At 50.0% G+C, this 24133-nt stretch overlaps 1 protein-coding gene and 1 pseudogene across 2 annotated transcripts in view; one reads left to right on the top strand and one right to left on the bottom strand.

Moving 5' to 3' along the window:
- PPP1R13B (protein phosphatase 1 regulatory subunit 13B) overlaps positions 1–24133 on the top strand; it is a 97536-nt gene that overhangs the window by 69855 nt on the left and 3548 nt on the right. The window contains exons 5-15 of one of the 2 annotated variants that reach the window (XM_075530786.1): positions 13153–13254; positions 14802–14976; positions 15579–15775; positions 16805–16972; positions 17609–17789; positions 20146–20300; positions 20582–21074; positions 21763–22520; positions 23116–23256; positions 23337–23470; positions 23953–24119. In XM_075530786.1, coding sequence (XP_075386901.1) covers positions 13153–13254; positions 14802–14976; positions 15579–15775; positions 16805–16972; positions 17609–17789; positions 20146–20300; positions 20582–21074; positions 21763–22520; positions 23116–23256; positions 23337–23470; positions 23953–24119 — 2671 coding nt within the window. The remainder of the gene's footprint in view (positions 1–13152; positions 13255–14801; positions 14977–15578; positions 15776–16804; positions 16973–17608; positions 17790–20145; positions 20301–20581; positions 21075–21762; positions 22521–23115; positions 23257–23336; positions 23471–23952; positions 24120–24133) is intronic. The other variant, XM_075530787.1, reaches the window with a different exon arrangement.
- LOC142426510 (chromobox protein homolog 3 pseudogene) lies at positions 4572–5093 on the bottom strand (annotated as a pseudogene).

The raw sequence follows: 24133 nt of genomic DNA on the forward strand, positions 1-24133 counted from the left end.
TATTTCAGTTCTATTATCCATTTGTGACTTGAAATGATAAATCTGTGCTTGTTTGTACTATCAACATTTACCAATACCCCTGTGCTTTCTTGTTTATAAGGTGAGGATGTGAACCCCACACGCACCCTTTTCTAAACCTTACCTTCCCACTTTCTGCCTTCCAGCTCCTCTTTTACAAAGAGGGAGGGAGATGAGGTGGAGGAGACCAAAGCAGTTGCCAATGAGTTGATTCCAACCCAAGGTGACCCTCTGAGTGTTGTGTGCTTGGGGGCCGGAGCCAAGCTGCACTGCACAGCTTGTCAGCAGCAAGTAGTGTGCTGGGCCTTTCTCTGCAGGCACTTCTGGATGGGTCTGAGCCACCAGCCTTTCACTCAGCAGCCAGCAGGTTCCATGCAAGTCTGTCAGAAGCATGAAGATCTGTTTGAGTTCTAAGATTTGCCATGACTTGAACTTCAGGGAAGGTGGAGTAATGGTGTTGAGCAGGCTGTGTTGAGGTGGCGACACATGTACGATGTAGGGCAGGGGCTCAGAAGGAGAGGGTTCCAGTGGGATAATAAAATGAATCTACCTATTTTGATGTGATTACGCCTGTAATCTTTTCTTCCTGATGAAGTTTCTTGTTAACATGGACAGTATATACATTTCAAGATCAAAACTAAAACTTGAAACAGAAGTGAAGCATGTTTGTAGCCTTTCTACAGGCTTATAATTAGGGGGAAGTATGAGGCCTAGTGCAGAGCTACATTTTGTGCTGAAAGCAGGACATCAAAGACACCACTGTTTGATGGTACACACACACCTCCCTTTTAAGTCTAATAATACATTATCTTTGTCAAGCATTTTATTGTCTACAAAGCACTTTTACATGCATTTTACAGTTAATGAGATGTTAGAAACATCTTACCCCAAAAAATGTTTTAGTGTGTACCTGGCTGTGGAATATTAGCCATGGTGAGCCTTGTGGGCTATAGCAGCTAGGGATGGAGGAGGCGGCACTTGTGAAGGAAGGAGGTCGTGCCGGTTGGAAGAGAAAAGCAGGGTGCCAGGATAATGTGATTCATCTTGAGGCTGGGGGCTCTTAGTCCACATTCTGGTTTGGCAAATTAATTTATTTTCTGTTTTTTAATCATTTTATTGGGGGCTCGTACAACTTTTATCACAATCCATACATACATCCATTGTGTCAAACACATTTGTACATTTGTTGCCATCATCATTCTCAAAACATTTATTTGTTTTCTACTTGAGCCCTTAAAATCAGCTCCTCATTTTCCCCCTCCCTCCCCACTCCCTTCATGAACCCTTGATAATTTATAAATTATCATTTTGTCATATCTTACACTGTCCTATGTGTACCTTCATCCACTTTTCTGATGTCCATCCCCAGGGAGGAGGTTATATGTAAATCCTTGTAATTGGTTCCCCCTTTCTACCCCACCCTCCCTCTACCCTCTAGGTATTGCCACTCTCACCACTGGTCCTGAAGGAGTCATCTGTCCTGGATTCCCTGTGTTTCCAGTTCCTATCTGTACCAATGTACATCCTCTGGTCTAGAGGTAGAATTTATTCTCTTAATGCAGTCAGGCTTCAAAAAGTTTGTGGGAAAATGGAGTGAAAAGATACTGGCATTTTCCACGAACTTTTTGAAGCCTCTGTACTTATGTCATGTATACATGATGCTGACTCATAGCACTATAGGATAAGGTAGAACTGCTCTTGTCGAATTCTGAGACTGTAAATCTTTAAGGGGAGAAGAAAGCCTCATCTTTTTCCCCTTGAAGTGATTGGTGGTTTTGAACTGCTGACCTTGTGGTTAGCAGCCCAACACATAACCCACAGCACCACCAGGGCACCTTCATCAGGGATTCCCAAGTTCACTCTTAAGGTCAGTCATTGGCTTAGGGACTCCAAGGACTTACCATGCAGTAAACGGCACAGGGAGGGGCCGTACTTGACCTCCTCTAGCTTCCTGTTGCCACAAGGCAGAAGTCAGACATGCCTCCACCCTCCATCCTTCTTTAGCAGTTCTGATATCAAAACCTCCCACGCCACTCTGCATCTGTTTTACATCAGTGAACAATGAAGGTACAGTCATTAGCCTACAGCAACACCTCTCCTGAGCCATAGTCAAATCTCTCTCATCCTTAGCCTCCATGCCACATGGTCCTTTGGCCTCTGCAGACCAAGAAGCCTGGCTCCTGTTCTGCCTCAGAGTCCCATCATCTCGATGCTGCACCTTGTTCTGTCTAATGGTGTCTTTGCCTCAGCCTCTGGTTCCTTCATTCTGTCCCATAGTCTCCGTGTTGCAGTCTCTGATTCCTCTGGTCTCAGCCTTTGCCACTTCAGAGGTCTTAAATGTCTTTTCTTGTGATGATCCTAAAGTTCTCTCTCTCCAAATGGCTCTTATCCACAGTGGAATAGCTTTTGTCTTTCAAGAGACTATACCCTAAGAAAACAAAGGGTGTGACTGAGTTGGTTCACACTTGCTAATAAATTAAGAGACTTTATCCTACTTTAATCCTGTCCATTAGTATAGCACAAAACTCCCACCAAAATGATATGATAGCTACAGGCATCAAGTTCAGAATTATAATGCATCACTTAAGGAATTATGGCTAGAAAACCATATTAATAGACTATTTCATGGCATACAGTTGTACTAATACCTCTGATCTATTATAGTAAATGGACACAAAGTTAAACCAAGCAAAGGGAAAAGCAAGCTTCTCAAGTCATCTCACAGCAGACTCATATAGGACAGACTACCTTCCTCCCGCGAGTTCTGACATTCATGTGAAATGGCCCGAGTTCTGACATTCATGGTCACCTCTTCCTGGCATGGTCCAAAATTTCAGATTCCCGGAGAAGAAGAGCAGAAGTTCAGCATAAGCCACGTGGTTTTTGCACAGTTTAGGGAATGGTGAAAATCTTCCTAGTCATTGACAAGGGCGTACTTCCAAAGCCATCCCTCAGACCCGTGGAAATTCGTTTCTGTATACCACCAGATCCTGGAGGCACTTTTTTACTGCTTTTTCAGCTAACCAGTCTTAGAATCCAAATCTGTTCCTGTTACAGAAGTGGGCTAACCCAAATGAAGGCCAAACATGATAGTGGGACAAAAGGAAAGTAAAAGGAATTAGAGGAAAAAATTAGGAGGCAAAGGGAATTTATAGAGCTCTAAATACAGGCATGTATATAGGTAAATATATTTTTCTATAATGATAGGGAAATAGATTTATGTACATATATTTATATGTTAAGTATTAAGGTAGCAGATGGACATTGGGCCTCTACTTAAGTACTCCCTCACTGTAAGAACACTTTGTTCTAATAACCTGGTATTCTGTGATGCTCATCTTTCCAGTATGATCACTGAAGACAAAATGGGTGCATAAGCAAATGTAAAGAAAGCTGATGGTGCCCAACTATGATAAGATATAGTATCTGGGGTCTTAAAGGCTTGGAGATAAACAAGTGGCCATCTAGCTGAGAAGGAACAAAGCCCACATGGAAGAAACACCAGCCTGTGTTTTCATGAGGTATCTGTGGGATCAGGTATCAGGCATCAAACACCCAGAACAAAAAAATCATATCATTGTGAATGAAGGGGGGTGCTGAGTGGAGACCCAAAGCCCGTCTGTAGACAGTTGGACATCCCCTGGCAGAAGGGTCACAAGGAAGAGATGAGCCAGTCAGGGTGCAGTATAGTACCGTTGAAACATGCAACTTTCTTCTAGTTCTTTAATGTTTCCTCCCCAGCACTATTATGACCCCAATTCTACCGTACAAATCAGGCTAGACCAGAGCATGTACACTGGTACAGATAAGAGCTTGAAATACAGAGAATCCAGGACAGATAAACCCCTCAGGGCCAATAATGAGAGTAGTGATACCAGGAGGGGAAGGGGAAGGTAGGGAGAGAAAGGGGGAACCAATCACAATGATCTATATAACCCCCTCCCAGGGGAATGAACAACAGAAAAGTGGGTGAAGGGAGACATCAATTAGTGTAAGATATGAAAAAATAATAATTTGCAAATTATCGAGGGTTCAGGAGGGAGGGAAAGTGGGGGAGGAAGGGGGATAAATGAGCTAATACCAAGGGCTCAAGTAGAAAGAAAATGTTTTGAAAATGATGATGGCAACAAATGTGCTTGACACATGGATGGATGTATGGATTGTGATAAGAGTTGTACAAGCCCCCAATAAAATGATTTTTGAAAAATCTGCTGTTACCTTTAATTTCATTTTTCTATGAACTTTTTAAAGTCTCTTCATATTCCTGAACATTCAGTAAATTGTCAAGGCCTACTGATCCTTCCCGCTAGATTTTAAGATGTTATAGTTGGTTTTTTTTCTTTTTGGTAAATGAAGCAACTACCGAAAGCTTTGTTTTTTCAAAGTAACCAGTGCTATTTATACAACAACAAAAATAACCCAACAACTCCCCCAGTACTACTCAAAAAAAACCATCAAACTGATTTCCATTAGAATGTATTCTCACTAATAATTCAAAACAGAAACAAAAAAACCCAAGACCCAAAGTATATATATTTATAGCAATGCAAACAATTATTGAGCTTCATCTTCTGGACAAGAATGCCAAGTTAGTCTCTCTTCATAAAATGCAATGACAATTTGAGGGCATTTCATGTTTTCCTCTTTTGCCAACACCAAGTCTGCCTCATCTGACTCTTTCCATTTCATGAGAAACATCAATTCCCCACTGTTGTCTGTGGCACCAAGTACTCGTTCAGGATCAAGACCTCTGGCAAAGCCCCTTGGTTTGTCAGCAGCATCTCTTTTCTTCTTTGATTTGCTGTCAGATTCACTGTCAGATAAAGACTTTTTCTTTTCATACCAACTTTTTCTTTACCAGCTTTTTGAGAGTTGAGAAATGCTTCAATTAATTCCAGACGATCTAAATTTTCTTCAGGTTCCCAAGTATTATCAGCATATGTAAATCCCTTCCATTTTAGGAACTATTCCACCTTCCCATTCACAACACACCGGTCCAGTACTTTTCTTACCACAGATTCTTCAGGTTCAGTCTCTTTGACTTTTTTACTCTTTCCATTCTGTTTCTTTCCCATTTGTTTTTACATTTTATTAGGGACTCATACAACTCTTATCACAATCCATACATACATCAGTTGTATAAAGCACATCTGTACATTCATTGCCCTCATCATTTTCAAAGCATTTGCTCTCCACTTAAGCCTTTGGCATCAGGTCCTCTTTTTTTTCCCCCTCCCTCCCCACTCTCCCCTCTCTCATGAGCCCTTGATAATTTATAAATTATTATTTTTCCATATCTAGCCCTGTCCGGCGTCTCCCTTCCCCCCCTTTTCTGTTGTCCGTCCCCCAGGGAGGAAGTCACAGGTAGATCCTTGTAATCGGTTTCCTCTTTCCAACCCACTCTCTCTCTACCCTCCCAGTATCGCCACTCACACCCCTGGTCCTGAAGGTATCATTTGCCCTGGATTCCCTGTGCCTCCAGCTCCTATTTGCACCAGTGTCCATCCTCTGGTATAGCCAGACTTGCAAGGTAGAATTCAGATCATGATAGTAGGGGGTGGTGGAGAGGAAGCATTTAGGAACTAGAGGAAAGCTGTATTCTTCATGGGTGCTACATCGCACCCTGACTGACTCATCTCCTCCCCTAGACCTCTCTGCAAGGGTATCTCCAGTGGCCGACAAATAGGCTTTGGGTCTCCATTCTGCACTTCCCCCTTCATTCACTATGGTAAGGTTTTTTTGTTCTGATGATGCCTTATACCTGATCCCTTTGACACCTCATGATCACACAGGCTGGTGTGCTTCTTCCATGTGGACTTTGTTGCTTCTGAGCTAGATGGCCGCTTGTTTACCTTCAAGCCTTTAAGACTGCAGACGCTATCTCTTTTGATAGCCGGGCACCATCAGCTTTCTTCACCACATTTGCTTATGCATCAGTTTGTCCTCAGCAACTGTATCATGGAGGTGTGCACCCAATGACATGATTTTTTTGTTCTTTGATGCCTGATAACTGATCCCTTTGGAACCTCATGATCACACAGGTATATTCTTCCATGTGGGCTTTGTTGCTTCAGGTCCTCTTGTTTATCTTCAAGCCTTTAAGACCCCAGACGCTATATTTTTTTATAGCTGGGCACCATCAGCTTTCTTCACCACATTTGCTTATACACCCATTTTGTCTTCAGCAATTTTATTGGGAAGGTGTGCATAATGGAATGCCAATTTAAAGAACAAAGTGTTCTTGCATTGAGTAATTACTTTTGATAGCCGGGCACCATCAGCTTTCTTCACCACATTTGCTTATTTACCCGCTTTGTCTTCAGTGGTTGTTGTCAGGAGGGTGAGCATCATAGAATGCCAATTTAATAAAAGAAAGTATTCTTGCATTCAGGGAGTACTTGAGTGGAGGCCCAATGTCCTTCTGCCACCTTAATACTAAACCTACAAATATAGGCACATAGATCTTTTTCCCCATCCTCATATATATTTGCATATGTACATATCTTTGTCTAGACCTTTATAAATGCCCTTTGCCTCCCAGCTCTTCCCTCTATTTCCCTTGATTTTCTTCCTGTTACACTATCATGCTCCGTCCCCACCTAGGTTTCAGCAATACCTCTTGTTACATTACCCTTGATCATGCCCTACCAGGCCTCCCACACCCACCTCACCACCAATTTGGATCACTTATTGTTCCCTTGACCCTGGGTTTGTTAACACCACTTCCTTACCCCCCACCTTCCCCTATCCCACCCCCCCCCAAACTGTCAGTCCCACTGTTTTTCCTCCAGGGTGTTCATCCAGCCTATCTTATTTAGACAGACCTGCGGAGATAATAACATGTACAAAAACAAGACAGCCCAAAACCAAGCAACAATATACAACAAAACAACAACAAACCACTGACAAAGAACAAAACAAAACACAACAAAAAAGAAAAGCTTATACTTAGTTCAAGGATCGCTTGTTGGCCTGTAGGAGTGTTTTCCAGTCCAGTCTGTTGGGCACCACACCCTGACCCCAAAGTCCACTTTCAGCATTCCCTAGGGAATGCCGCTCCATTCCCTTGCTGTTCTGCTGCACTCTCCCAGTGCTTTGTGGAAGCCATTTTTTTATTGCAGACTTGAAGAGCTATTATTCACTGCCTCTGGGTCTCTGGTCTGCAGCTCAAGCCACATCAGAGGGAGCTGCCCGCTGGGCCGCCGAGAGGGGAGGGGCAAGGTGTTATAGTTTTAACTCTTACATTTAAAGCTGGATCCGTTTTTTGTGTTCACTTTTGATTATGGTATGAAGTTGGGAGGGGCAACATTCATTCTCTCTCATGTGAATATCCAGTTTTCTCCCACACTGTTTGTTGAGAAGATTTTTCTTTTCCCATGGAATAGTCTCAACACCTTTGTGGAAACTCAGTTGGCCATAGAAGGGTATGTTTTTAAAGCAAATATCATTAATATAGTTCCTCAGTACGTCTCTTCATATACTAGACAAGACCCAGCTGCGCCTGTCATCTTATTTCATTTGTCTAGAGAATAAACCTCAAGCCAGGCAAAAGGCTGGTACCCAGTGGCATGCATGGCATCAGAGAAGAGATGGAGGGACTCGCCCACTTCTTCAAAATCTTTCACTCCATTTGTCTCTTCTTGGGTGCCCTCCGTTCTGCTCCCCTCTCCAGGGAGAAGTGATGCAGTTCATTTAGGTGTTGTGTGTGGTAATGTGAATTTGCTTGATTTGGCTCCTCCCTCCCTAGTCTTTGTAGTGGGGCTGGGGTGGGGAGTGGGCAGAGAGGGAGCATGCAAACAAGGTGTAGGGGACTCCACCTCTGGGATTGGTCAGTTTTGCCATTTCTCTGGTATCAGAGTGAGAAATTAGGAACAGGAATCACACAACCATCAACAAGAAAGAAGAATCATCAGGGAGTGCATGTGAGAACTCTGCCTGCAATGAAGGAGTCTGCAGAGGCACCAGAAGGCGCAGCACGGAGACTGTAACACAAAGGAGTGGGCTTCTCAGCCCAAAGAACAAGGAAAGCCAAGTGCCTGCAAGCAAGAGTCTGGCTTACAGAGGAGGTGCCCTTTGGGCATTTATCATTGCTGAAAAACTTTGTAACACTTGCCTGAGCCAGGCAGATACTTGCCTGAGCCAGGCAGAGGCCAAGCCATGTCTGAGAGGCTGAGAACCAGAGAGAGAGATGCCTATCAGCATGGCTGAGATGAGGTGCCACAAACCAAAGAACTGTGTCCTCAACATTTGTGACCCATCACTTCCCTGATAAATGCCCACAGTCATGATTATCGTCTGTGATTTCTGTATGGCCATTGAAATGGGTTTTTGAACCCAGCAGAGAAGCAGTGTGCCATGGGATACTGTTATCCCTGTCTGTGTGGTTTATGTTATTTAATGTCATAAAAATATTTCCTTTATGTTGTTTAGTGCAGTGACAGGATATGATCAAATTAGATCAACCACGCCTGTTTTTAGCAGAACTCAATGTGGGTTTCTTTTCATTACTCCTCTTGAGTTTGTTTGTTTTAATTGCTGTGTCTGAGGGTTGGCATCTGTCATATTCAGGGTTCTCTAGAGCAGCAGGACCAGCCAAGGGACTGGCTACCGTATAGGTGGGTCTGGTAAGACCAGTGTAATGAGGCAGCAGACTAGAGGTTCTAGCAGTTCTGTGCTCCAAAATTGGTAGCCTAGGCGGTGGGAGAAGGGCTTCTGGCAAAATGAGCAGAATAGGTAGTGGGACAGGAAGGGGGGTGGGCATGTTTTGGCAAGATGTCTATTTATAATCTGGGGGCAGATTACTCCCTCTGGTAACCTCCCGTTTTGCTCTTAAAACCTTGAACTGATTGGATGCTCACCCATGTTGAGTCGCCATCAGGAGACCTGGATGAGCATCGTGACACTGCCGCTGACCCTCCATGGGAGCATGGGAAAGCCAATCCCGTGCCACCCAGTGCCTCCCCTTTGTCCTCCATAACAGTGTGGTGCAGTGTCATGTCTTCCTATGGCTTGTCTTTCCACGTCACTCTATAACTCCCACCAAATGATTGGGTAGGAATATGCAAATAGGGTATGTGTAACACTCAGAGAGGGTATTGATCCGTTGAGGTTACCATATCTCTGTCTAGAAGGATGCGCCATCTTTGAAGCAAGAGCAGAGAGAGAAATCCCAGGACCCTTGGAAGAAGAGCATTTTGAGATCCCTTTCTAAAGTGACCAAGATGAGAGCAGAGGCATCAGGGACTGAGTCAGAGTAAAGGAACCAGGGTGAGACCAGAGGCTGAGATGAGGGAACTGTGAGACCACAGAGGGGTAGTGCCATGACTGTGAAGCTGAGCAGCAGCAGCCGCAGAGGCCGAGAAGCGGTGCTGCTGTGGACCAAAGACTGTATCCTTACTGTTTACTGACTTGTGGTAACCTACTAAATTCCTGAACAAACCCCCATAATTTTGAGTGTTTCCACGAGTTCTGTGTGGCCACAGCAGCAGATTATCAAACCCTAGCATAGGCGTAGCATGCCGTGGCAGGACTGGTTGGTATCGGGAAAGGTAAGGAAGGATGGAGGTTAGAGGCATGTGTATCCACTGCCTTATGGCAATAGGGACATCAGAGGTCATATAAGGTCCTCTCCGTGCTGTTTATTGAAGACGGGCGTTAGAACTTTCCTCAGAGGTTTTTTGTCACCTAAGTAACTGGAAACTCTTAAGTAGCTGGCTTGCATTAGGGGCTTGTTACATGATGTTGCTGAGTCTCTGGAAATCAGAATAGATTTTAAAATACTGGATCCTTTCATTGCTGTAGGTGAGTCAGGACAATGACGTGAGATGCTTGGAAAATCAGGAAACAGATGCATCGCGGCCTGATCTTAAGGGATGGAGAGCTAGATGTTAGAAGGTGCTGGGAAAGTGTTCTAGACAGAAGGCAGAATGAGCAGAAAAGGTGGCTCCGGTGGTGGTGGCATTGGTGGCATTAGTTCTGGAGTGGGGCGGCAAGCAAAAGTGTGACAGACCTCATCCTAGAGAACAGTGAGCATCGGCTGGTGTTGGGCAAAAGGGGGTGGGCAAAGTAGGGAATTGGGAATTGTTGGTGTAAAGTGCCACCTTGTGTGCCCCACAAGGAAGCACTGCCTGGCTCCACACCACCCTCACAAGCATTACCCCCATGCTGGACCCTGGTGTGGAGCCACTGTGTCAGTCCATCTCACTGATCTGCCACTTCACCAAGTCCTTCTCCAGAGCTGATCCCTCTTGATGATAAGTTCATGAGTAGTAGGGCATTTCGGAAGGAGGACCAGGTGTGGTAGGAAAGCGGGGAGTTTGGTGGTTGGCTGGAGATGCAGGTGAAAGTGTGTGTGTGTGGAGCACCTTGGAGGAGGGCTGGAGGCGCAGCGGGCATGGGCACTCTCCGTGTACCAAGTAGAAAGAGGGACACACCAGCAAGACTGCTGCACAGCCTATGTTCCTGCCATCCTACCGGAAGCAGGGGAAATCCTTGTGACTTTCTGAATAATGCTACAGAGACTTTTCTTTCTTTTTTTGTCTATATGCTTTAGCACTTTTACAACCAAAGGTGAACTTATTTGATTGAGTATTAAAAACCCAGCAAATCGGGATTTGTGCAAACATCTGGGGTGACCCATTTCCCTGCTCAGAATGGAAGACTCACTGACTGCCATTGAGTGGATACTGACTCATAGTGACGCTGCACTGGGTTTCTGAGGCTATAAATCTTTACAGGAGCAGACAGCCTCATCTTTCTCCCAAGGAGTAGCTGGTGGGTTGAGCCACTGACCTTGTGGCTAGCAATCCAACGCTATGGACAGCACCCCCGGGGCTGCTCAGAATGGAAGACATGTATTCATGTTACACAGCTGTCTATAATGGTTCCTTTTCAGAAACTTTGTGATGCCTGGATGACTATATCACTATTTATTCATAGCACTGCTTAAAAATCATATCTATGACATCACTTGAAGAAATTGGAAACACATTTAGTTAATCGCAGCTGGCATATGATTAAAGCTTTCAGCCATAATTGAGTGTGAGTTTATGCTATTGTGTTAGTCCGGGTTGACTAGAGAAACAAATCCAGAGAGACTCATGTGTATGAGAGCTTTGTATCAAAGAGCAATTGTATATTGAGAAAACATCCCAGCCAAGTCCATAAGTCTGATATTAGCCCATATGTCCGATTCTAGTCCATAGATTTCTCTTTGATGTCAAATGCAGGAAGATCACAGGCCAGTGGGTAAAAAGTCTTGTGGATCCAGTGCTGGTGGAAGCATCTCAGCACTGGCTCCACCGGGTCTCCACATGGCGCTTCCAGCTCTGAGTTTGGTTCTTCAATAGGAAGGTGAAGCAGAGAGAAAGAGAGAGTGGCTCAGTTTCAGGGAGAAAGGGAGGGATTTTTCAGAATCCTCGTGAGAAGGCCACGACCACAGGGAGGCATCCTCAGGCTGTGCCCTGATTGACAGGCTAGACTCCACCTCTACACTTATTTATCAAGTTGACTTGAAAGTATGTAACTCGCTAGTTTCCTACTGTCTTTAAATTCCCTCTTCTAATGGACTGCTTTTCACTAGTTTCCTACTATCTGCAAATTCCATTCTTCTAATGGACTGCTTTTGTTTTGATAGCTATATGAGTGTGACTCCTATACATAATTAGTAGGGATGTGATGGCCTGGGAAATAAGCCCCCTTTTTAACTTTGGGCAAATCATATGCTAGCTTCCTTATTGAAAATTTGCTCATGATATAGTAGAGGAGGACTTAATTATGGGCAATTTTATGCTCACCTTTTTTATATATAACAACAAAATACTATTTGTGTAGAATCCTTTCCCTAGAGGTGAACATGTAAAAATAGGATCATTAAAAAGTAAGCATTGGTAACGCAAGTGCTCTGATGGTCATGGGCAAAGCACAACCCTCGGATGCTGCTGCTCCAATTTGGAGAAGGTTGGCTCTACGCATACGACACGCCTGCATCACAACTTGACACTGATGACCTGGGAGAGATGAAAACCTTTGCCCCCGTAAATACCAGTGCAAGACTTCACTCCTCACTGCTGGAAAGTGGAGGCGGCCTAGTGTCTACCAACATGTGAAAAGCTCTTGTCTGCTGTGAAGTGGATTCTGACTCAGGGGGCGCCCTGTGGGGCAAAGTAGAGTGATCCCATAGGCTGTGGTCTGTAGAGCTGCAGGGTGGGCTAGGTCAACCAACCTTCTAGTTAGCAGCTGGTCACTTAACTGCTGTGCCACCAGGTCCCCTTAATGAAGTCCAGCTTAGCCATAAAAAGGAACAAATTACTGGTATGTGCAACATTATGAAGGAATCTCAAACCAGTGGTAGAAGCCAATACTTCTTTCCCATTTAGGAGTCATTCATGTGCAATTCTAGAATAAACACAACGTGTCTATTATGCAAGAATAATTATGTATATATGTACACACACACAAAGGTAAGTCCAAAAGTAGTGTTACTGAGGTTCCAGTTTAAACATGCACAGGTTTCCTCCCAACAAAACAGGTTGAAGCATTTGTCTGCGATCAGTGATTGGTTACAGACAAGTTCTCTCAGCCATACGCTTGTCTGAGTCGCATTAACATACCTTGAAAAAAAACCCAAAACATGTCTAATGTAAACATTGGCTTCTGAGGAGATCTGCTGTACCAGTTAATTCCATGCAAGACAGGCCCCCTCAAAAGGCAATGGCAACTTTTTTTTTTAATCTTGTGGGGATGGTAATCTTGATAGAGTTTCTCAAAGGACATAGGACGATGATGGTGGCTTATTAGGAAGTGGTTTTGAGAAAATGGGAAGCTGCATTGGTGATGAATGCTGTGCCTGGGGATTTTCCCTCACAACCATGCCACTGAGGTGTCCTACAGGGATTTCCTGGGGCCCCTTCAGCATTCTCTTTGTTACCATAGGCAAGAACATCTCAACGGAGCACAATTTGAGTTCCTGCTATATCTGATAAAGCAGTCAGCAGCTAGGACAATTTCTTATGGGAAAACCGCTTTATAATCTAGGGAACCTGTTTAAAATCCTGCTGTTGATGTTCAGACGCTAGAGAATGACGACATGTGACAAACACACACTCCCCTGACAATGAACCTTGTTCTCTGTAGGTTGGGAACCCACGTGTTGAACTTACTCTCTCAGAGCTCCAAGATATGGCAGCTAGGCAGCAGCAGCAGATTGAAAACCAGCAGCAAATGTTGGTTGCCAAGGTGAGTTGTGAAAGCAAAGGTGGGGAAGCAATGTTTCAACAGCCTGTTCAACGGTCATGGTTTCCAACTGCAGTGATTACAACCCTGTTGGCACGAGGAAGACAGGGCTGCACCGTGGCGTGCTCAGCACAGTGCCTCCCTCTCTCCTATCACACCTGTAACAAGTCAAACACCGTGATAGGAGAGTGCCTGGTCCTGCACACAGACGCACCCCCAGAACAGGGGCCAGCCGGCCTCAGCCAAAGTATAGCCACCATTTGGAAAAAAGGACGTTTCCTTCTCTGCTGAGAAACACTCAGCATCTCCCAGGAGCCTGCCTGGCTAGCTCCTTACCTCCTGACCAAGCAACTCAATTCCTGGACCAGATGAGGCCAGCCTCCTTGAGGGGAAAACAGGAGACAGCTGTGCCTCTTGCCAAGGCCCCCAAGGTTTGTTACTGCAGCCTTACCAAGTTCTTTCCTGGAGAGCTGTTCCCAGTGGCCCAAGTTTCCTCCGAATGACCATAGCTTATCACCCTGTCCACTTTCATGTGAACTTGGACTTATTTTGAAACAGTGCTCTTGCAAAGTGATTGCAGTTATAAGAATGAAAAACTTTTAAAAGTTAGGTTTCAACCCATCAGTAAGATATCAAGATGAAATGTAGATAGTATGAGAGAACTGTGAAATTTTCTAATTTTACTTTTCATTTCCTTTCCAAATACTAATTTAATAGTAATGCTATTACAAATAACTTCTTGGATAGTTCTAAAAGTAAATCACAAGTCAAAGCTAAACTTACATATTTTCCTTACCTTCACATGTAGTTTATAAAATTCCTGCCTCATCACACTGTAACTTCTCCTATTTGGGTACATTTTATGCATACACATGGGACCATGAATATTTAAAGTTGACTAATACCCAGAAGGTAGTATTTCACATCAATAGGGTCAAAATATTGAAGAGTATTGCTTATAGTTTAGGATTATCCTGTTATCTTACTCAAATGTTTTCCTTGTTTCTAAAGATGCTAACACAAGAAAGCAAACATTCCTTGGTTCTTCAGTGCTGTCAGGAACTGAGAGTTTCTCTCTTAACAGACTCCTTATCTCCCCCCATAAAAGCCTTGGCTGGCCAGGGCTATTTCCTCTGGGAAGTGAAATAATGGGCTCTCGAAAGCCACCATGTCACAGCAGGAAGCCTGCAGCTGCAAGCAGGAAACTAGCAACTAGCCTGTGGGGACTCACCCGCCTGCCTGCTAGAGCAGGGAGCACGGGAGACAGTCCTGCGAGCAGGCTGAGCCCTCATTGCCCGGCACTCCTGTGCACCATGGCACGCACCATCAGTGTGCTGAGTCAGACCCCTGTAAGGATCCCGATTCCTGCCATCTCCCACCGGGGCAGTCAGTCCCTTCCCGTGGGTGGTCTGAGGTGCACAGGATACGTCTGGCCTCCTCCCTGGCGTGACTGAATGTAGGCAGGAGTGTGGAGTCCACCTAGAGTTTTCAGTGTGCAGACAGGCCATTGTAAGTTTCCTTTTCAAATGAGACTCTTCTCCTCGTGCTAGGAACAGCGCTTACATTTTCTCAAGCAACAGGAGCGCCGCCAGCAGCAGTCTGTCTCTGAAAATGAAAAGCTTCAGAAATTGAAAGAACGCGTGGAAGCCCAGGAGAATAAGCTGAAGAGGATCCGAGCCATGAGGGGACAAGTGGACTATAGCAAAATCATGAACGGCAACCTGTGTACGTGCCAACTCCAGCAACTGCCCATCCCTCAGCAACTGTCAGTCCACTTCCTGACCATGGGTCCCAGGGACACTGCCCCTCCCTGTCAGAAGTATGCTGGCTCCAGGACATAGAGAAAGACCCCAGTGTCCCCTTGAAAAGTGCAGACCTTTGGTTGGCGAGCGGTGTGTCAGGTCTCAGGGCTCGTGTGCTATCTGTATGTAAAGACTTGCTTTCGGGGTGGCCTCTGTGACTTCCCACCCCATTTGAGTCAGTGGGTCCTGCTCTCATGGCATGGTAGTCCTGGCAGCACACAGATGCCCAGGTTTGCCCCTGCTGAAAGATGTCCTCCCATCAACACTAATAGGACTGCTGGGTGGTGTGATTTGGCACCAGCTGCTGTCAGAGTCACGCATGTCCCCTAGAGTAGGCAGGATGTCAGCAAGTGAGGCCTTTAAAGATGAACAGTTGCTGTGCCCACCCCTAATCTCCTCCCCACCCTTAGCCCACCTCTAATCTCCTCCCCTCCCTTAGCCCACCCCGCCACAGAGGTCATGTCGGTCTCCTCCGATTGTGTTGAAATGTACTTTCCTTTTTACATGTCTGGTTGGGAATTGTAGCTGCCGAAATAGAGAGGTTTAGTGCCATGTTCCAGGAGAAGAAGCAGGAAGTACAAACTGCAATTCTGAGAGTTGATCAGCTGAGCCAGCAGTTGGAGGATTTAAAGAAAGGGAAACTGAATGGATTCCAGTCATGCAACAGCAAACTGACGGGGCCAGCAGCAATGGAGCTGAAGAGACTATACCAGGAGCTACAGGTAGTTCCCGGGCTGGGTCTGTGGGGGAGCACCTCAAACCAGCCCTTTCTTTTTAGCGTCTCTCCATGAAGGCAGGAAGCCTTAGGCGTTCAAAGCAGATGAACAGATTCTGCTTTAAGGGAAGCCACAGGGTGTATTCAGTACTGACTCCTTAACCACTTAGGAGAAGTTACTCACATACTTGCTTGTTCACTCAACACCGCCACTCACAGCTGGACGGCTGCCACCCAGTCAGACTTAGGCCATTTCATCACCACCAGAAGAAACCCCACTCCCTATGCCTGTTACCCCTCTAGCCCCAGGTAGCCTAACCTGCCTCAGTCTCTTGGAGTTTGCTCTCTGAAATTCTGGGACTTCATCATGTGGATACTAGTGACTGGCTTCTAATGCTTTCAGTGCAGCAGTTTAACCGCAGCCCAATGAGCTGGAAAGGAGGGAGCTCTGGGTCTGGAAGACCACGATGGAGCTGTGCTGATGAGATGCCTCTTGAGCACCCAGGTGTCCACTGAAGAGGGCTGCCGCTCACAGTTGTTGGGTCGAGGGTGTTCTTCCACGGCACAACCTTGTAATTCCATTAGACAAGGTGCATGCTGTCCGTGAGGCCAGGTGTGTTCTCCAGGGGCAGCCTCACCTAAGTGTCGTGATGTGTAGGATAGCAAGCGTGTAGGATTGCTCCAGACGAGAAGACACTGAGAATGCAGCACTGTCTCCTCCCCCAACCCCCCACGGTGGCATCAGGCACTCTGTGTGGAGTGTGGAGCCTCTCTGGGAGGTCCCTTGGGGCTGCAAGGGGTGAGTTCAGGGTCCGTGTTGCCATGGCCCAGAGCTGCGCTTTGCCCATCAGCATCGGCCACACATGCACATGGGCATTGAGCTTTCTGTGTTCAGTAAGAACATATGTGGGTTGTACCCATGCTGTCCAATAAAGTCCTGCACACTCTGCAGAAGTGCATGCGTGTAAACACATTGCTGGCCGCGAGGAGCTGGCCTTCAGTGTATGCTTGTCTTGAAAATGAATCTGCTTTGCAGATTCGTAACCAGCTAAACCAGGAGCAGAATTCCAAACTCCAGCAGCAGAAGGAGCTTCTAAACAAGCGCAACATGGAAGTGGCACTGATGGACAAGCGCATCAGCGAGCTGCGGGAGCGCCTCTACGGAAAGAAGATTCAGGCATGTCACGGCGGCCAGGGCCGCCAGGTCTGTGACCACAAGCCCAGCTGAGTCCAAGCTTTCCCTGTGGAACACTCCCTGACACTAGGACCTAGGTTCAGCCAGCCTCTGCCCCTTCCGTCTGAGCCACAGCAAACAAACTCTGTGACCTGTGAGCCCCAGGTCCTTGTCCCTGTCGTGTGTCACGCCCCCTCAGGCATCTGCATGAGGATCTTCTGTGACTGTGAGGCCTGAGCAAGAGGCTATGTAAGCGCTTAGTGGTTTGTCAGTTGCCTCTGGTTCGTAATTTGAATCTCTAAGCTCTTACATGCTCCCTGACAAAAACAAAAACAAAACCCAGAGGGGACCAAAATATGTGAAGGAAAACTTCACAGTCTTGGCTCACCTGTCCACCCAGAGACTGAGTCTACTCAGATCTATGAGTCCCTTCCCACCAGGGCATGGGGAGCTGCTCAAGGCAGAGCAGCTGGTGGGAAATGGCCACAGCAGGCAGGTTCTCAGTGGGCAGACTGGCTTGACCCTGCAGCCTCTGGGATGTTGACTTTCTGGGGGGAGGCGCCGTGCGCACATGCATGTCAGTGGTGTCCAGCAAGCATGAGCCTGTCGCTCTCGTGGTTCTCAGCATTGGCGAGAGGCTAAGTCTCCTTTCTGCTCTCTGTGTAGCTAAGCCGGGTCAATGGCACATCCTCCCCGCAGTCCTCCCTGAGCACTTCCGGCCGAGTTGCTGCAGTGGGGCCTTACATCCAGGTGCCCAGTGCCGGCAGCTACCCTGGCCCGGGGGACCCAGTCAAGCCCCAGTCTCTGGCACTCGCCCCCAGTGCTGCGCACGGACGATCCAAATCCGGTGAGTGGTGCTGCGCTCCCTGTGCACCTGACATGGTGCTAGAGGGAGGGCATGGTCCAAACCATCCCAAACACCCTGCCCTGGGGTCACTCTGCCACCGGCCTCCAGGCTGGGTGGAGGGCTGGTCCTGCTGCTCTGATACTAGGAGCCTGATGACCAAGGCCTCTGCCAACCCTTCTGTGTCACTCACTGGGCAGCAGTGTGGCCCTCCCTGCCTTGCCCACCGCCTGCATCTCCCTCACCTGCATGGTGTGGTCTCTGTCGGGGGTTTGTTCAACTATTCTGTGCCCCAGGGGCTGGCTGTCTCAGTAATCCAGTGCCTGGCAGAACCCATGTGCTATGGAGAGACGTGCCTTCATGGGTGGAGACAGGCTGGCACAGGGAGTACCTTTGGGCTGGTGGTCAGTTTCCTCTTCTCTCATCTGGCCTCAGTCTCAAGTTCTTCTGAGAGCAGCAGGTGCAGGAGGCTCAGCCAGATTGCTTTCCCACCTGCTCCCAGCAACCACTAGGGCTTTGGTGGTGGAGCACTGGCTGCAGCTCCCTCTGCTATCCAGGGGCCAGGCTGTCAGCACAGCCAGCTCAGCTCTGAAGCACCCGGCTAGGGCTCCCTGTTGGTCACTTGCTCTCTGGTGCACAGAGCAAGGAAGGTGAAAGCCTGCAGCAGCCCTGGCCCCTCCCTGTGGGCCCTCCCCCAAACCAGAAAGGGGACCAGGCCCTGGGGCAGCTGCGATGTGGGTCTCAGTGCTCATTGTTGGCGGCTCTGGCTCTTGTGTCACACAGATGGTCACAGCAAGCACAGAGGGACTGGGGCATGGACAGTGTCCGATCTGGATGTCAGGCCAACCCAGGGCTCCTCCCAGCGCCACACAGACCCGTCTGTCAACTGTACATCAGCTACAGGCCAGGGGGCGGTCCTGCACCTCTTTTGTGTGCTCAATCAACCAGCAATCTGGGACACTAAATCAGTAGTCAATTTCTTTTTCCAAACTGACCAAGGTCTGCTCATGGCCCCTAAATGTAACCAAGGAACCATGGAGGTGGTGCCTATCCCTCCCCCAGCCCCAGACCCCTAAGGAAAAGCTGGAGCACCTGTGACTGTGCTGGCACAGAAGGGAAGATAGGCTTCTTGGGCTGACGGTGAGGCCTCCTGGGTCACTTCCAACTTGAAAGAACTGTCCCTTATTGGTAGTCATGGTTCCTCCCCGCCCCTCTCGTCTGGGAGTGGAGGGGCACACACTGAGAGCGTTGTACCCGAAGCATCTGAACAGCTACAAGGCCCCAGAGGGACATGCTTCTCCTCGGCTCCTGCTGGCTAGGGGCGCAGATCAGTCCTTTGCTCAGCATCCTGGTGGAGGGTAACGTGCCAGAACATTTTAGGCGTCCCTCTCTGGCCATGTGCCTCTTGCCCTGGAGGGAGCTGGCAGGCCATGGGAATGGAACAGCGGGGGCTGGATCACAGAGGCCTCACCAGGGCCCTATGGGGCTCAACCTGTCCTGTGGTGACTATTTACAATGCTGGCTCAGGCTCATCATCCACACACACCACCACCCCCACCCCCAAGCACATTCTTGATGTGTACCCCTCCTGGGCGCTGGCTCTGCCTCATGCCCTGTTCTGTGGAGGACTGGTGGGACGAGGTGGGAAGGAAGAGCACTCCCGTGATCACTCTTCACGAGCCCTACCTCCGCCTCCTCCCAGACCCCTGCTGACAGACTAGCATGCTGGCCATGAGGACCCAGCTCAGCTCCCAGGGCTTAAAAGGTCATAGGTGTCATGACGTCCTGACGTCACTGTCCATGACCCAGGGTACATGCAGCTCACCTTCTTCAGTTTGGAAACCTCTCTATGAGATCCTGCTTGTCACTTCCCAGAAGTCTTGGGGTTCATGGCGGGCTTTCTAATCACTGCAGCCTGTGGGAGCTCTCTGCAGGGGTGACTCGCCCTGCTGTGGGGAAAATGGCCTCCGAGGGAGCTTGAGCCAATGGCCCTGGACAGACTCGCTCATGTGCCTGACTGTGGCGTTAAATGGCAGCCTGGCAGTGACAGGACAGGCTTGCCTGACAGGAATGAAGCCTGAGAAACTTCCCTGCAGCCCAGCCTACCCCGTTGGGCAGCCTGTCCCCGGTACACAGAGGTTCAGTCATGGAGCCTGGAGGTTCGCTGAACACTGATTGCTTGGGGTCTGCTAGCATCTGGCTACTGACTTAAGTCCTGAGGGTGCAGCTGGCTGCTGGTGGGGGTGGTAACCCATCAGGAGCCATTACCGCTTTGTGTCTGACGATGGGGCGGGTGGGGGGGGGGGGTCCTGATTCTACTCGTGTGCAGAAAACCATTGAATTCTGTGTTCTCTCAAAGCTAATGATGGGAATTGGCCAACATTAAAACCGACTCCCAGCGCTCCAGGGGGCAATGTCGACTGGAAGGACATGAGTGGAGAGGGGCCTTTGAAGCCAGGCACCATCTCCAGCCAGCCTTTGCCCTTGGCGGCTTTGGGGGCCACCGAGAAGCTGGTAAGTCACTTGTCTGTCCCACAGACCAAAGCCAGCTCTGGGTTGCTGCTGTGCTGCCTTGAGTCTGAGCTGGGGGTGGGAGCATCCCTTGGCATGTAAGCCCTGGATAGGCCCACATGACATCAAGCCCGGGGAGGAGCTACTGAGCTTCATAGGTAGAGCAATGAGCACAGAGGCACTGTGGCCACCTGGTGGCTTACAGGCCCACCTGTGGCGCAAGGCAGGCGGGCACGTACTTACCTTTTCAGAGGCTGACCTTTCTTCTTGCCATCCAAATGTAGGGCCTTGAGGTCGGTAAAGTGCCACCACCCATCCCGGGGACAAGCAAGCCGCTGCCTCCAAGCTACGGGACATACCCGAGCCCTGCACCCATGGTCCCAGGCTCGACCAGCTCCCTGGAGAGGAGGAAGGAGAGCAGCCTGCCCAGGCCCGGCCCTGGTCTGCCAAGTCGACCAAAGCCCGTCCCCCTACCGCCAGCTGCCAGTGCCCACCAACCAGGGACCTCACAGCAGATCCAGCAGAGGATCTCTGTGCCCCCAAGCCCCACGTACCCACCGGCCGGGCCACCAGCCTTCCCAGCTGGAGACAGCAGGCCGGAGCTTCCCCTGACTGTGGCTATCAGGCCCTTCCTGGCTGACAAAGGCTCGAGGCCACAGTCACCCCGCAAGGGCCCCCAGACAGTGAACTCCAGTTCCATCTACTCCATGTACCTGCAGCAGGCCGCCCCCCCAAAGAGCTACCAGCAGGCTGCACACAGCAAGTCCGTGAAAGCAGGTATGTGGGCCGAGCACTGCTGCAGGGAGCGTGGGCGCACCCCCTCCTTATCACAGGCTATCATACGGCCGGGCCAGTGCCCTGTGACAGCTGGGTGCAAACAGATCATGGTTGAGTCCTGTGTGCCTCCACCCTAAGAATCCTAGCCACTCCCTCCCGCCCCTGGCTGTGCCAGCAGACACAGGAGCAGCACCTGTGCAGGAGTAGCCAAGGATAGAGGGGGCTTTGCTCTTTTTGGAGCCCGCTGCCAGCCCCTACAGGGGTGGTCCCCGTCAGATGAGGGTTGCGTGCAAGGCAGCAGAGGGCACAGCCAGCCCCACACACAGCGAGGCCTCTTGGCTGCAGATCCCTTGGTTACACTTTCCCTCTTGCAGGAGCAGTGTCAGCTGTGGGATCCCCCTTCTCTGTGTCACTGGGTACCTAAGAGGGGCGGACCCCAGCCCACTGTATGTCTTTCCTGGGCTGGTGTGGAACAGGGGTCACGACAGTTTCCTGGGGGAAAGCGCTGTTCCGGAGGCCAGCAGTGAGCAGGGGTTTGAGGAAACACCTACTCAGGAGAGGTGTGGCTCAGCATGGCCTCCCTCACGTTTACCCCAAAGGAGCAAGTCCTGGGAGTGTGGGCTGTGTGAACGTTGGTGCCTCCCTGAACCACCCTCCCTGTGCTCTGTGTCCCTCCCCCACCCCCCAGTGTACGGCAAACCCGTCCTGCCCTCGGGCTCTACCTCTCCATCCCCACTCCCCTTCCTCCACGGGCAGCTGTCGGCTGCACCACCACCCTCTGAATGCACTGAAAAGGAGCCGGAGCCTGAGAGTCCAGCGGCGCCGTCCGGGGACAGCAGCGTGGAGAACCTGCCTCGGCCGCTCAGCCCCACCAAGCTCACACCCATTGTGCACTCCCCGCTACGCTACCAGAGTGACGCAGACCTGGAGGCCCTGCGCAGGAAGCTGGCCAACGCTCCACGCCCCCTGAAGAAGCGGGGCTCCATCACAGAGCCTGAGGGCCCTGGTGGACCCAACATCCAAAAACTGCTGTACCAGCGCTTCAACACGCTGGCAGGCGGCATGGAGGGCACTCCCTTCTACCAGCCCAGTGCTCCACAGGACTTCATGGGCACCTTGGCTGACATGGACAATGGCAACGCCAACACCAACGGAAACCTAGGCGAGCACGCCCCACCCACAGCCCCGGTGCCTCCCATGGAGCCGGCCCCACCTCCCTCTGACGCCAACCACAACCAGCTGTCCTCCCCCGATCCAGAGCTGCTCATCTGCCCCCAGACCACCCCCCTCCCCTCAGAGCCTACGGAGGACAACAACAACAATGTGGCCACCGTCCCACCCACTGAGCACCTCCCAAGCCCTGTGACTGAGGAACCTTCGCCAGAGGAGGAGCCTGCCCCCCCACCACCACTGCCCCCCACCGCCCCACTGCCTGCAGTCTCAACGGTGGGTGTCTCCTCTACCCCTCAGTCAGCCAGGGCTCACTGTGCACTCCCAGTGCTGTGCCCTAGCAGAGCTGCCCTCTGCCTGGGACCATGTGGGCCACATACTGCAGGGAGAGGGGGCTATTGTGGGGGCCAGGGCAGCTTCCCTGAGGAGGTGGGGCTTGGCTGTAAGCTGAAGAGCAGACTGGGAAAGGAAGACCTTTCAGAAAAAGTAGGAGGTAGAGGGTCATGACGGGGCTGGAAGGTCGGCATGAGTAAAGGGAGGTGGCTGGGGTCCTTGAGCCAGGTGCTGCTGTGGCATTCAGGAGACAGATACCCAGGAGACACTACCCCACCCTGCCCTCCTGGTACTGAATTCCTTGAAGCTCAGAAGTCAGAGCCACTCTGCCTCCCATGTATCTCCAAGGGGTGACAGGTACCCCGGGCACTGCTTCCCACCCAGCACCTCCCCATGGGTTCAGTCTGGGGCTCACACCCCCAGGTGGCTACTGTCTGGGGAGCCCTGGCCAGGCGGGATTTCCTGCTCTCCTTTCCCTTCCTGGGGACCAGCACCCTCTAGGCTTGCTTCAGCAGCTTGACAACCAATATCTCCTTAGCTGGGCAAACGCACCAACCTGAAGAAGCCCAACTCGACACGGACTGGGCATGGCTTGCGTGTCAGGTTCAGCCCCCTGGCATTGCTCCTGGACGCGTCTCTGGAGGGAGAGTTTGACCTGGTACAGCGGGTCATCTACGAAGTGAGCCATGGCCTGGAGGGGAAGGCAGGGGAGGGGGATGTTGGGCTGGGAGGGGAGCTCACTGACCTCTTGTGCCCCAGGTGGAAGACCCCAGCAAGCCTAATGACGAAGGAATCACCCCCCTGCACAATGCTGTCTGTGCTGGCCATCACCACATCGTCAAGTTCCTGCTGGACTTTGGGGTCAATGTGAATGCTGCCGACAGTGACGGCTGGTGAGATCCTGGCCCAGGAGTGGGTTTGCGGGGGAGGACCGGTTAGCAGGGGAAGCATAGAACAGAACGGCCATGGTCAGCGGTCCTGCCAGTGCCTGCCGTCTTCTCCTGAGAGCCGTGCGGACTCCTCCTTCCTGCTGGTGGTGCACACTGCTCACCTTCCCCACAGTGGCCGTCCCCTCACAGGCATCTCTGCTGTCACTGGTCAGGGTCACAGCTCAGCCACCACCATGCAGAGCCCACAGGGTTTTAGGCATTTGGGATTTCCAATTTCTATTGTGTTCCCCAGTCCCCATTTAGAAACAGCATCTTTGTGTATTCCAGAGAGCTCAGGGGCAGGACTCCCTCCCGAAGACCCCAGCACCCCAAACGGGGCCCCTGTGAGCTCTCCCCACAGGGGCATTGGTCTGTAAGCGGCCGGGGCCCACCTGTGGCCCTGCAGGGCTGGATGGCATTTTGACCTCTTGACCTGTCTGGCCCAGGACCCCACTGCACTGTGCTGCGTCCTGCAACAGCGTTCACCTCTGCAAACAGCTGGTAGAGAGCGGTGCTGCCATCTTTGCCTCAACCATCAGTGACATTGAGACTGCCGCGGACAAGTGCGAGGAGATGGAGGAGGGCTATGTCCAGTGCTCCCAGTTCCTATACGGTACGTGTGCGCGC

Source organism: Tenrec ecaudatus, chromosome 14 (assembly GCF_050624435.1).
Source record: "Tenrec ecaudatus isolate mTenEca1 chromosome 14, mTenEca1.hap1, whole genome shotgun sequence".
In the NCBI taxonomy this organism is placed as follows: Eukaryota; Metazoa; Chordata; class Mammalia; order Afrosoricida; family Tenrecidae; genus Tenrec; species Tenrec ecaudatus.